The sequence below is a fragment of the Eublepharis macularius genome, chromosome 7, assembly GCF_028583425.1.
Source record: "Eublepharis macularius isolate TG4126 chromosome 7, MPM_Emac_v1.0, whole genome shotgun sequence".
In the NCBI taxonomy this organism is placed as follows: Eukaryota; Metazoa; Chordata; class Lepidosauria; order Squamata; family Eublepharidae; genus Eublepharis; species Eublepharis macularius.
Window position 1 is genome coordinate 89,978,178 of NC_072796.1, and position 13,379 is coordinate 89,991,556.

At 42.9% G+C, this 13,379-nt stretch overlaps 1 protein-coding gene across 1 annotated transcript in view; it reads right to left on the reverse strand.

Moving 5' to 3' along the window:
* The window catches only part of TOX (thymocyte selection associated high mobility group box), a 360,299-nt gene that overhangs the window by 63,314 nt on the left and 283,606 nt on the right, over positions 1-13,379 (reverse strand). The window contains exon 4 of the mRNA XM_054984302.1: positions 718-996. Coding sequence (XP_054840277.1) covers positions 718-996 — 279 coding nt within the window. The remainder of the gene's footprint in view (positions 1-717; positions 997-13,379) is intronic.

The following is a 13,379-nucleotide window of genomic DNA, read 5'->3' on the forward strand; positions in this document are numbered from 1 at the left end:
TGTTCTATACATATATATATATATATATACATATATAATGAACATTATTGCTCAGTGAAAGAAAATTTAAAAAGGAAAGAAAAAAAGCATACAGAACATTTCTTTTTTTGATTCAGCTACTTTGGGAATGCAAGACGGGAACTTCATTTTATTTGCTTTGCCATGTAAAAAACTCATAAAATGTATTATATTAAGAGAATGCAAATCTAAAACCCACTTCATTGACATGCTAGTCTTCTACATGCAGGGAATATTTTAATATAAAGGAATAGTAAAGCATGCAGTTCCTCATCAGTATTCTGAAGTGCTATTATACAAGACAGATTACACCACATTATTTTTCTGCACTGATGGAACATATATACATGTTTAGAATTAGTAGTATTTAAAAAAATATGGTGAGACAAACTACAATGAATATAGTTTGAAGAGATACATGCAGTTATCTTTCTTGATCTGTGTCTTCTGTGCCTAATCATATTTGAATACAGTGTAGTGCAGACTGGAGAGTGGAGGTGAAACTTCTAACACATGAATTATGATCAGTCTGTTTACACACACATAGGGACTCATTAGTTGCACTCTGTACCTTTTACAATATGTCTTTTTCATGGCAGGGATTTGTAAATGAGATGACCTGTTTTACTTATCCACAGAATCACTTCCTTTGTCTGGCAAATAGCAAGCATAAAAAACCCTACAGAGTTTCATGCATACCTTAGAAGTATCATCACCTTCATCTTCATGAACTGAACTGGATGGCGATGGGGTTGCAGACTTGCTTCCAGGAGGTGATGGAGAATTGTGGGGAACATTGTTTCCACCCATATTCAAGCCAAGCTGAGCACTTAGTTGTGATTGGTTAATGGTAGTCAGCTGACCATGCTGCATCATTCCCTGCTGCCTAATATCTCCAGGCTGAACTCTTGGTCTCATAGCTGCCATCTGGGGATGGGAACTATATTGAGCTCCTTCTGTATTCCGCAACTCTTGCATCTAAAAAGGGAAATAGGAATGTGACAAAATCAAAAAGAGTCCAGTAGCACCTTTAAGACTAACCAATTTTATTGTAGCATAAGCTTTCGAGAATCACAGTTCTCTTCGTCAGATGCATGGAGGGCAAAAAGAGAAACTGGTCAGATATAGAGGGGGGGGGTGGGGTAGATGCAAACATCTCCTTCTGATATGCAGATGCAAACAGTGACAGTGGCTCATCAATACACCACAGCGGAAACTACATTGTCACTTCAGTAGTTTACAAGTGTTAAACTTAAAACAGCAGTGCACCACTTAAAGAAAATATTGTGTATGAGTTCAGTGCTAAGGAACCATAATAACATAACATAACATTCGATTTATATACCGCCCTTCAGGACAACTTAATGCCCACTCAGAGCGGTTTACAAAGTGTTATTATTACTCCACAACAAAGCACTCTGTGAGGTGGGTGGGGCTGAGAGAGCTCCAGAGAACTGTGACTCGCCCAAGGTCACCCAGCTGGCTTCGTGGAGAAGTGGGGAATCAAACTCGGCTCTCCAGATTAGAATCTCGTGCTCTTAACCACTACACCAAACTGGCTCTTTACGATTTCATCATCAATATCCCTTCATGACGATTTCATCATCAATATCCCTTCTCTTATTGTGCTGTTCTCTCTCTGCTTCTGGATTTTTTTGAGCTGCAATTGCATCATTAGATGTGACTCTAAACATCTCTAAACCAATATGGTTTCGGACAATGCCTATGGAATTCTTTAGCAAATTCTTGGGTCTGTAGTGCTGAGGCCAGTTCTAATATACCTTGAAGCACCTGAGGAGCTACTGTAATATTTCATATGGAGAAAACAGTGAGCTATTAATAGACTTATTACATGATTATGCAGCTCGTTTACTGAAATCACCATAAATGAATGTGAAGAGCTCTAAAGTTGGATGCTCAACAAATTTTAACCATTGTGTTACGGTCATCGCTTTCAGCCTTAACAGGACTCCTGATTAAAACGCAAACAATGAATCCAAACTTTGCTAAGATAAGACGCGAAAAAACATTGCAGGAAGAATTTTATTCCTCCAGGACACAAACAGACTGTACATGAATATCTCATGTCCAGCAGGAGAGGTGGGGACATGAGAGGGCAGCCGTTGGCAATCACATTTTAAAATATTTTCCCCTGCTGACCAATAGAGTGCCAGTGGGCAATGCCCAAGAGGGCAGTAAATCTCCTGCCCTCAGTGGGCATAGAGCAACCCTATGTCCTTCTAAATAAAATACTAATTTTTTAAGAAAAAGAGTAGCTCAAATGCAAACTTTAGTTAGATAACTGTGTGGGTTTTGGAAAGTATGACATAACAGAAAATTGAAAGTAGAACAATATTCAACATAACTAGTTTAGGGCCAAACTAGATGTTAAGGCAGCCACAGATCCTACCCATTGCCATCAATACCAATTATAAACATACTCAACCAATTAAAAATGCTACCCATGGCATAAGAGAAACGGGGGGTCCTGTTCTCCCCATGCCCTTTCAAATGTTGAAACAGCCATGGGGGGCATGATTGAGCCCTTGTGGTTTTTTTAAATGGCTGAATTTGTTTCTCAAATGGCACTGGTAGCTGCAGGTATGACCTGTAACTGCTTTAATGTCTACTCTGGCCCATACTTTGGTACTTCCTTCTTAGGGATGCCAGCTGTTGCAAACCCTCATCTAACTCAGGCTTGGGATGACCATCCTCTACTCTGAGATAACAATTCTCCTCACCAAGCATATGAAGCTGAATACTGGGCTGGGAAGTCTTTAGTAGCGTGGTTGAGGTTTAGCTTCAACCTTCTTTCTTGTCCCACCCTTAGGAACCATATAAGTGGTATAGTTACCCAGCCAAGTCTAAGTAGGGGAAAGATCAGGGGTCTGCACTTCCCTTAGAAAGTATCTGGCACACGAGGCTTAGGGAGATTCAAAATGAAACAAAAGGTTTATTTACAAGTAGGTAAAATAAGAAAACATGTAGGCAGGTGTTTAAAACTGAAGTAACTTAAAAGGTTTTTGAACTGAATACTTCACTGGTGTGAGGCACAAAACACTTGGTGTGGTTCTTAAGTTGCTGTCTTGTATGAGAGATGTTGGTGTTATCAGACTTAAAGATATTAAAGTGAGTTTTTTCTGACGTTGGCAGTCCTTCACAAGTTAGGTGCTCCAAGTTTAACCCCTACACAGCACGGCTCCCCCTTTTCTGCATACCTCAGGGTACTCCACTGAGTCAAAACCCTTTTAAGATACTTGGCAGGAATTATAGTTATGCCCCAGCTATAACACTGTTCCTGGTGCCAAAGGGGAGATTCCTTTCTACCCACTTCCTTGGCCCACTATAATTCCCAGCTCTCTTGAGTCTATACAGAAGTTAGGGCTGTCTTTCCCACTTTAGTCCAAGGACTAAAAGTGCTTCATAAACATTATGATTTCTCTTGTAAGGGTACATCTTCCTGAGGACTGTCTGGCTGACCCTCTCTGGTCAGAAGCCAGGCTCCTGCTCCCCTCACTCTTCAGTTTACTTCAACTGTCCACCCCTCCCTCTGGTAGCACCATCACCTCAACAGTCTATCACTAACTGCTATTTCAGGCTAGCCACAGAAGAAGGGAGGGGAGGGGTAATATGTCAATCATCCTTCCCTCTTTACTGCCCGGCAATCCCAGCATTTGAAGCTGAGTCTGTCACACCAGCCTCCATGTGGGGCCTAGAGATCTCCTGGAATTACAACTGATCTCCAGATTACAGAAACCATTTTCCCTGGAGCAAATGGCTAAATCAGAGGGTGAACTTTATGACATTATACTGTGCTGAGGTTCCTCCTCTTCTCAAACCCTGCCCCAGGCTTTACCTCCAAATCTCCAGGAATTTCCCAACCTAGAGTTGGAAACCCTATTCCTACCTACACTTTCCAGGAATTTAGTATTGAACAAATTTGTATTTCATGCTCTCAAATAAAAATTGTTCAAGGCACCAATATATATATAGCAATATATATAGCAAAGCTCAGAAAGCCCATATGAATGGGGAAAAGTTAAACAATAAACAATAACTAAAATAGCATGTAATAATATATTAATTTCTACTAAAAAAACACTAGACTACAGACAGCATGTCTAATTAACAAGGTATAAATACAGGATGTTCCTTGCCAGCCAGCCAGCCAGCCAAAAAAAAAAAAGCCATAACAAAACACCTGGGCATATAATTTTTTCTAATGCCTAAAGCTTAATAAGCCCAGTGTCATGCTAATTATGTGGACAGGTCATTACATAGTTGAGACATCACCTGGGGAAAAATCCTATCTGGTCACAATACACCTTACCTCAAAAGGGTTTTATGTAGGGTCTCTTTAGAAGATTACGTTTATATGGGAGTAGTCCTTCCAAAAAACTGGTTCCAGACTGCTTAGGGCTGTCAAAATAAGAACCAGTACCTCAAATTCTGCCTGGAAATAGACCAGTAGCCAGTGTAGTTACATTCAGACTGGCAAAATGTGTTATTTATAGCTTGTATTCAGTGGTGGAACATTATGGTATAACATGATCTTATCAGGTCTTGGATCATAAGCAGGGTCTGTACTAGGATGGGAGACCACCAAAGAAGCCTGGGGTTGTTCTTTAGAGGAAAATAATGGCAAACCAGCTCTGCTCCTCACTTGCCTTGAAGCCCTTGCTGTGGTTGTCATAAGTCAGTTGCAACTTGATGGCATGTGTGTATGTGCGCATGCGCACATGCACACACACACACAAAGCCTATATCAGTGGGACAAGCAGTGTGGTTTTGTGGTTAACCTGTTGGATCTGGGAGACCTAAGTTCAAATCCCGACTATGCCACAGAAACTTACTGGGTGACTTTGGACCAGACACATATTCTCATCCTAACCTACCTTACAGGGCTGTCATGAAGTTAAAATGGAAGAGAGGAGAATGATGGAAGCTGTTTTGGATCCCCAATAGGAAGAAAGGTGGGTTATAAATGAAGCAAATAAAAATAAAATAAAATATGACAGTTGATCATCTCATTTTCATATTCTGAACTACCAGAACTTTCTAAACAGTCTTCAAGGCAGCCCCACAAACAAAGCATCATGGAAATCTAACCTGGATGTGGTCACACATAGATAACTGTATCTAATCTTGCTTTTCAAGGAAGTGCCATAGCTGCCACATCAACAGAAGTTGGCTAAAGCTGCTGTGTCTCACAGAGGAGATCTAAGCTTTAATCTTTAGGCATAGATATAACAGCACCAGAAACAGGGTTGCTACTAATGGTGGGTTGAGAAATTCCTGCAGATTTAGGAGTGGAGCCTGTGGGGTTTGGGGAGGAACCTGAGCCACATGAAATGCCATAGTCCGCCCCCCAAAGCAGCCATTTTCTCCAGAGGAGCTCTATAGTCTGAAAATCAGTTGCAATAAATCTCCAGGCACATCTGCTATGAAAAACTGTACATTTGGTATAGAAATTGAAACAAACCAGTTTGAAATATTTTTTCTTTCAGAATGACAGACAAATTCTTGCCAAAGCAGTCCTTAAAATACTGCTCTGCTGTCAGTTTATACTGGTGCAATTAATTAGATCAAGAATTCAAAAGCAGTAATGTTATTGGTGGTTGCATGGCTACTGCATTTGATTACTTCACAAAACAGGTGACACTTTTACAACACATCTTAGAAGTAGGGTTGCCAGGTGTTTGGTTTTCACCTGGACAGTCCAGTATTTTGAGGACTGTTTGGGGGAAATGTTACCAAACACCAGATACCTCACGCCTCCTGTAAGCGGTTGGCCCGGCCTCCGCAATTTTAATACAAGTTTTATATATGACTGCTTGTAATATTAAAGATGTTCAGGCCTCTGGCTGCTGTATTGCCACCAGAGAGCCTCTAACAGTTGCTGAATCCCACCCGGGAGAACACGGCATGAATGGAATACCACTCAGGAATGCGGAGTGATTAAGAGGTGATTGGATTTACTATCTCTCCAGCCCCGCAGGTGCCCAGTGTAACAAAGGCCTCGCAGAGTCATCTTCACTTAAAGCATTCCTTTCCCTCCTTCCATGATGAGATCTCCTGTCCTTGATTGAGGCGCTAATCAAATGACATTCATATACAGATATACAGATGTTCCTGGAAAAGTACAGTCCCCACCTAAAATCCATCAACTTAGCTCCAGTGGAATTCACTAACTAACAATCCCTTTCGTGCAACACTAGAACACGTTTTGCATTTGCTTTTACACACCCCGGCAGCTACTGAAGCCTTTTGTCTAACCCAGGAATTAACCGTTAGAGCCTTTGTTCTAACAGCTAGGTGGGCTCTTCCACCTCAGGGCACATTTTACCTATAAAGGTAGAGCTCTGGCCTCATTCAAATCGTTCATGCTTCCGGATCCATAAGCATTGTTCCCTTGAGGTTTGCCCAAGACTCTTGGTCCCTTAAGCCAAGGATGCTGGCATTCAAAGCTACCCTCTTCTCCATGGACTGGACCCCCCTCTCCATGATTTGCTCCCTCTTTCTATCCCCAATTTCTGGCTAAACTTCCTAGGTTTCTGTGTGCATGTGTATGGTTATTTTTACCCTGTAATTGCAAGTGTATGTGCATGCCATCTTGTTCTTTAATAAAAGTTATTATTTGACCTTAAGAACCAGCCTCGTTTGCTATTTTGGAAGGGACCTGGTATACACCGGTGATAGATCCCAGAGTTGCTGGCCTCTTGCATAGCCATTCTCCTTGATAGCTAATTTCCCCACAAATTATTTATTGCAAGGAGACCACTTCGAGTAACATTAATTGGTGGAGAAACATGGGCATCACCCTGTACTTCCATAAATCAGGACTGGCCAATCCTGAGATATAGATCTACAGACGTAGGGAATCTTCCCCATAAAACCAACAAAATAACAAAAGCATTCGAACCTGGTGAGCAATTGCACCTCTTGTGTGTGTGCATCTTTAGTTGCCCCTGATTTGGGAAGGGAACCTTTACCCGATTTTTCTGCCTTTCATTCCCTGGGAATTGTTCCCATACGTTCTTTCAGTCTTTTTGTCGGGTGAGAAAAGTTAGGACACATATTCCTCAGCCCCTCCATAAAACTTATGAGATTGGAATGGGCCTCTCTAAAGCACTCCCTTTCCCTCATTTCCCAGCCTGGACGCTCAGCTTCCTGTGGCTATGCAGCACTGCTGGTGGCCATGGGAAATAGACAGCAGCTCGAGCACCCAGGCAGCCTGTTGTGGTTGTACAGTACGGTCCAGGAATGAACATTAGCCTGGGCACCTGGAGGTGGGCCATCACAATGTAAAAAAAAGGTTAGCCCCTCCCTTTCCACAGGGTCTGTTATTATTCCTAGGGTTGCCAGCCTCCAGGTGGTAGCCGGAGATCTTCCAGAATTACAACTGATTTCCAGGCAACAGAGACCACTTCCCTTGAAGAAAATGGCTGCTCTAAAGGGTGAACTCTATGGTATTATACCACACTGAGGCCCTTCCCCCCCCAAACCACACTCTCTCTAGACTCCACCCCCCAAATCTCCAGGAATTTCCCAACCTGGACCTGGCAACCCCAATTATTCTGGACCCAACCTGGCAACCCTACTTGGAAGAATACTTTGAAATGTCACAGAACGTAGAACATCTTTAAGTATTTGGTACAGCAGTGCAATCTTGGACATTGCAAAGCACAGGAGTCATTTCCTAGAAAAAGAATGGCAGGAACTCATTAGCATATCTCATTAGCATATGCCACACCCCCTGACATCACCGGAAGTGTGTCAGAAGGCACCATCCACCCCTCAGGACCCTTTCCCCAAAAATCTCCAGGTATTTTCTTAAAGCAGAATGAACTCAAAGCAGCTTACCCTCCTCTAGAGAGCCAGCTCTGCTTGCTTATACACATGAACACACTCACTCTCTCTCACAAGTCACAAATGAAAATAAAGCAGCAGAATGAATTCAAAGCAGCTTACGTTCCTTTGGAGCCCAGCCCCACTCGGCTTGCACTCACTCACTCATTTTCTCTCTCTCCCCCCCCCTCCTGCTCTCTCACGAGTCACAAATGAAAATAAAGCAAGCAGCAGAGCAGAATGAATTCAAAGCAGCTTACATTCCTTTGGAGCCCAGCCCCACTCGGCTTGCACTCACTCACTCATTTTCTCTCTCTCTCTCTCCCTCTCTCCCATGAGTCACAAATGAAAATAAAGCAGCACAGCAGAATGAATTCAAAGCAGCTTATGTTCCTTTGGAGCCCAGCCCCACTCAGCGTGCACTCACTCACTCATTTTCTCTCTCTCTCTCTCTCTCCCCCTCTCTCTTACAAGTCACAAATAAAAATAAAGCAGCAGGGTCTGCTGCTAAAGACGAGGCCTGGAGGAAAAGGAATCATGTGGGTGGGGCCAAAACCCACATGACCTCTTTTCAGAGATACCAGAACGCCGTTCCGGCACGTTCCACCTCCAAATGAGCCCTGGCCAAGCATATAAATCCAGCAATGTGATGACTAGACCAGTACTTGCTTCATATTCCTCAAATTTAGCTATCACCTGCCCCAAGTGAAAAAAACAAATACTAATCACACACAAATAGGGAATGAATCAGTAACTAAAAACAGGTCCAAATTTTTCTTCATACAGCCTTGAAAATTTCAGTATAACTTTTTAAATGATTTAATTAAAATTACTATACAATATAGTTGCCAGGTCCCCCTGCACCTACCTTTTGGGTGTTTCCTTCTGGGAAGTGACATCCTCACGCAGGCTGTGGCCGCCCTGGGAGTGCTCCCGCACTCCACTGGGGGCGTGATTTGGCCCAATTTGGGCTGAATTCAACTCAGATTGGGCCTGAAATGGCCTGGAACAGGCCGCTGCAATGCGGGGGAGCACTTCCCCATCTGGCAGAAGCCCAATCCGGGCTTTTTTGGGCTCAAATTGGGCCAAATCAGGCCCGAAATGGCCAGGAACGGGCCACTGCTGTGCAGGATAGTGCTCCCCTGTGCCACAACAGCCCGATCTGGGCCGTTTTGGACCTGTGGGAGTGTACCGCGCCACCCGAGAGAGCATCCATGAGGCCTGTGCCTCTCCTACCAACTAGGTAAGTGGGGGCAGGGGGTGGAGGGCGGGAGCAGGGGATTCCTTGCCCCAGTGGGGGAATAACAACCCTATTATACAATCCTAGTCAGAGAAAACAAAAGCCCACTGGCTCATGGGAGCCAGCAGAATCAAGTTTTAAAATCTCAAATCCTCAAAGGACACTCCAGAACACAGCATTGGTAATAATGCCATCATCTCCCACAAGCTGTAGCTCAGACACTGAGGACAACTAGCCTCAAAACTTATGGGACTTTACCTGAGAGCCAGCTGTACTAAGCCTTCCACATAATTTACCAAGATAGCTAGGCCAAAATGGCCTCGGCACTCATTTAGATTGAAGCCAAGGATCAAAGTAACACCACACTTTTATGAAGAATATTTTGTTTTTTAATAATGTTGAATTAATCTTTATTAAAATTAACATTATCAATAAAGGGGTTATATATTGGAAAGTGTGTAAAAGGATAAACAATAAACAACAAAGAACTAACTAAGCCTAACGTTACTGATACCTGGCAGAGTGTTTTGCCATTGACGGTAACTTGAAGGTATAACACAGCATTCTTAGTATCAAGTTTCAAAGTCCAAGGCATCAAGTTAAAGTTGTAATCCATAACAGCCTCAAAGGAAACCATGAAGAAAGCATGTTGCCAAGGGCAACATGGGCAAGAAATGACTTTCCCAATTTATGCCCAATTGCCTAGCAACCTGGGGAGAACTCATTAACCAATCACTGCCCAGTAATGACATGTGAGGTTGATGTTCTGCAACTACATTAAGCCTGGATTCCACGGCCATGATCATGTTTGTACTAACTTCCCATGTGAATAGGACTGCAAGCTCCCAGGTGGTTACTGGAGATCTCTCAGAATTAGAAGTGATCTCCAGGCCACAAAGATCATTTGCACTGGAGAAAATGGCTGCTTTGGAGGGTAGACTCTATAGCATTATACCCTGCTGAGGTCCCTTTCCGTGTCCCCCCCCCCCCAAAAAAAATCTCCAGGAATTTCCCAACCCTCCATGAGAACTACAGCTCGGTCAGATAAGCCTAATTAAGTTTAAATGCCCGGCCACGTCTCTAATCTGGAGGCTTCAATAATTGCACCTGTGCTGCAAAACTATGGACAGCGACACCAGCTACCCACAGTGCATACAAACTCTGGCCAAACAGGTCTATTTCTTTACAACATCCCTCTAAGTCCACTGAGGTCTCACCCAGCCATGTTCAAAGTCATAATAGCTAAAGTAGGGTTTTTCTGCTCGGCATGGCCAGTTATACAAATTAGCTATGGGAGGAGAGTGCAAAGTATTGTTTGATTCAATTGGGTAAATATATTTCATGCCCTAAAACCAGTAAAATAAGTTTAGGTGTGATAAAATTGCATACATTAAATTTCTTCTAAAATTTTGTTTTCTCTAACACAAAGAACATAAATAGCTCTCTGACCATTTAAAAAGAAATGGCACATGCTTGCACCTCTTACACAGCACATATAGGATTATTATAAACTACTAACTGCAGGTTAAGTGTGGTGGTGGAGAGTACCCTCAAGTCACAGCTGACTTATGGCAACCCCTGGTGGGGTTTTCATGGCAAGAGACTAACAGAAGTGGTTTGCCATTGCCTGCCTCTGCAACCTTGGTCTTCGTTGGAGTACTCCCAATCAATTACTAAACAAGGCTGACCCTGCTTAGCTTCTGAGACCTGACAAGATCAGGCTCACCTGGGCTAGCTAGGTCAGGGCAATTGCAGGTTAAGTAGCCTATACCATTTTCATTTTTTAAAAAAAATAACAGTTTCACAAAGAAGCCATGACTGTTCAACAAGATAAAAATTATGGCTGGTTTTTTCATTTATTTACATTTTGGCATTAGACAGATTGCATTCAGGTCAGTAGCTTGCATCCAGAAGGTCTGGAATCTGCACTATGTCCAGTTTTCACCAAAACATTTTGTTATGGAAGCTGGCCAATATTACCTTCGTATAATTTTGTGTATTAAAATTTCTGGCATATCTAGAATCAACACATGGGAAGTATGTCTAGGACAGAAAAATCAGTACACATTGCCAATCTTACATTTGAATCTTGAGAAACATTTTAAGATTGTACTGGCTTTTAACTCTCTCTCCTTTCAAACACCAGCTCTGTCCTAGCCAAACATATTAGCCTTGAAAGCTATCATTATCTCTGCCTCTAGCAGACAATCTATATCTGAACAGTTGTACACATAAAGCTCTAACTACTTCTTGGCTGTATCGCTTCTGATCCAGCTGTTTCAATGAATAGCAGTTGGTGAATGAAGAACTCGAATATGGGCAGCCCCGAGGCCTTATTTGCTAATGTTAGTCACCAGCTGCTGCTTTCTGTGGTGTTAGCTGGAAAGGCTTGGAAATATGCCAGTTTCAGCAAGAAAAAGGAAAAGTAAGGCATCTCTGAAGCCCTTCCATTTAGCCCTGCCTGTTACCATTTGACCCTGAATACTGCACTGTGCTCTCCTCAAGGCTACTGAAATACATTGCTGGAGTTAAAGTGTGACTACTGCTTGTATTGTACAATTACTGAACAAAGCATTATACCTATAAAATGGAACCTTTTCTATAATGCCAACGATATAACTCATTTAGCATTTTCATAATAAATAAATGAAGGTAAACTAGAGCTGAGATTTGTTGAAGTGGGTAATAGATAGCATCACCATCATCTGTCTCCTGTAGAAATTTGAACTGTGTGATGATAAACAACCAAGCATTTAGGCTGTATTTGGACATGACAAGAAACCATGGTGCATTTAAGCAGTTGCTTGTGCAACTGTGACTAGTCTACCATTCAAGGAATAACTCACAGTTTGTGTGCAAACTCTAGTGTGTCAGCTTCTTGTTGAACAGCCAATCTGGATGAGTCATGGAAGTTTTGTGATATCAACTTATCCAATTGTTGCTGCTGGACCTAGCCTTAATGAGCCCTCAGTCAAAAACTCCCAAAGCCCTGAAAATGGCCTGTCCTCCTCCTGTCTTTTACTATCAGAAACCAAGGCTTGAAGGCTGACAGTACTGTTGTGATTTCCTGGTAATACTTACAGCTTAAAGTTATAGGAGCTACTATTATTTTGGCTTTTTAACATCCAATGTATTATTTATTAGATTTTTATGCAAACCTGGGGCTGTTCTTCTGGTTTCTAGAAAGATCTGTCGTCCATTCATGGTTCCAATCTCTAGATTTAAGTATCCACAGATTTGGTCATTTTAAAAATTAGATACCTTGACAAGCTGGGGACCCACAAGAACTTGTGGGGAAAAACAGTGTTTCTTACCTGTAACTGTTGTTCATCTAGGTCTTCCATGATGGGACTGCGCATGCGCAGGCCTGCCGACTTCGGAGATTTTTACAGCTCAAAACCACTAGGGGGCGCCCTCTCCTTTCAATGCGCATGCGCGGCCATCTTCCTGCCAAAAATGGCTCCTAAGAGGCAGGGCGCCCCCGACGTACCCTGTCCTCTTTCGCCACCGCACTACAAGGTAAGTACCAAGAGAATTAGCAGGGAAGGAGGGAGGGTATGTGTGCCTGCACAGAAGACCTAGATGAACAACGGTTATAGGTAAGAAACACTGTTTTTCATCTACGGTCTTCCTGTGCAGTCCCACATGGGAGATTACAAAGCATAAATACCTGGGTGGTAGGCACAGATGCATCATCACAGGAAGATTGATTGTAGGACAGCTGTACCCACTATCGTTTCCTTCCTGTCTAGGACATCCAGGGCGTAATGCCTGACAAATGTGTCCGCTGAAGCCCAAGTCGCAGCCTTGCAGATGTCTTGCAGAGGGACATCTCTCAGGAGCACTGCCGAAGATGCTTGAGACCTGGTGGAATGAGCATGTACCTCCAGGGGACAAGGTAAGTTAGCACATTTATAACTTAACAGAATTGCCTGAACTACCCAGCGAGCCAAAGTCTGAGGATTAGCTCTCATCCCTTTTCTAGGACCCACAAAACAGATGAAAAGGTGGGAATCTTTCCTAAAGGGCTTCACCTTATCCAAGTAAAAAAGGAGAGCCCGACGAACATCTAGGGCATGAAGGGACCTCTCTGCCTCTGAAGAGTGATCTTTAAAAAATACAGGTAGGGAAATCTCCTGAGACAGGTGGAATTTGGACACCACCTTGGGCAAAAATTCCACTTTTGTTCTAAGCACCACCTTTTCCGGATGGATACTCAAATAAGGAGCCTCACAGGAAAGGGCTGCCAACTCGCCCACCCTCCTGGCTGACG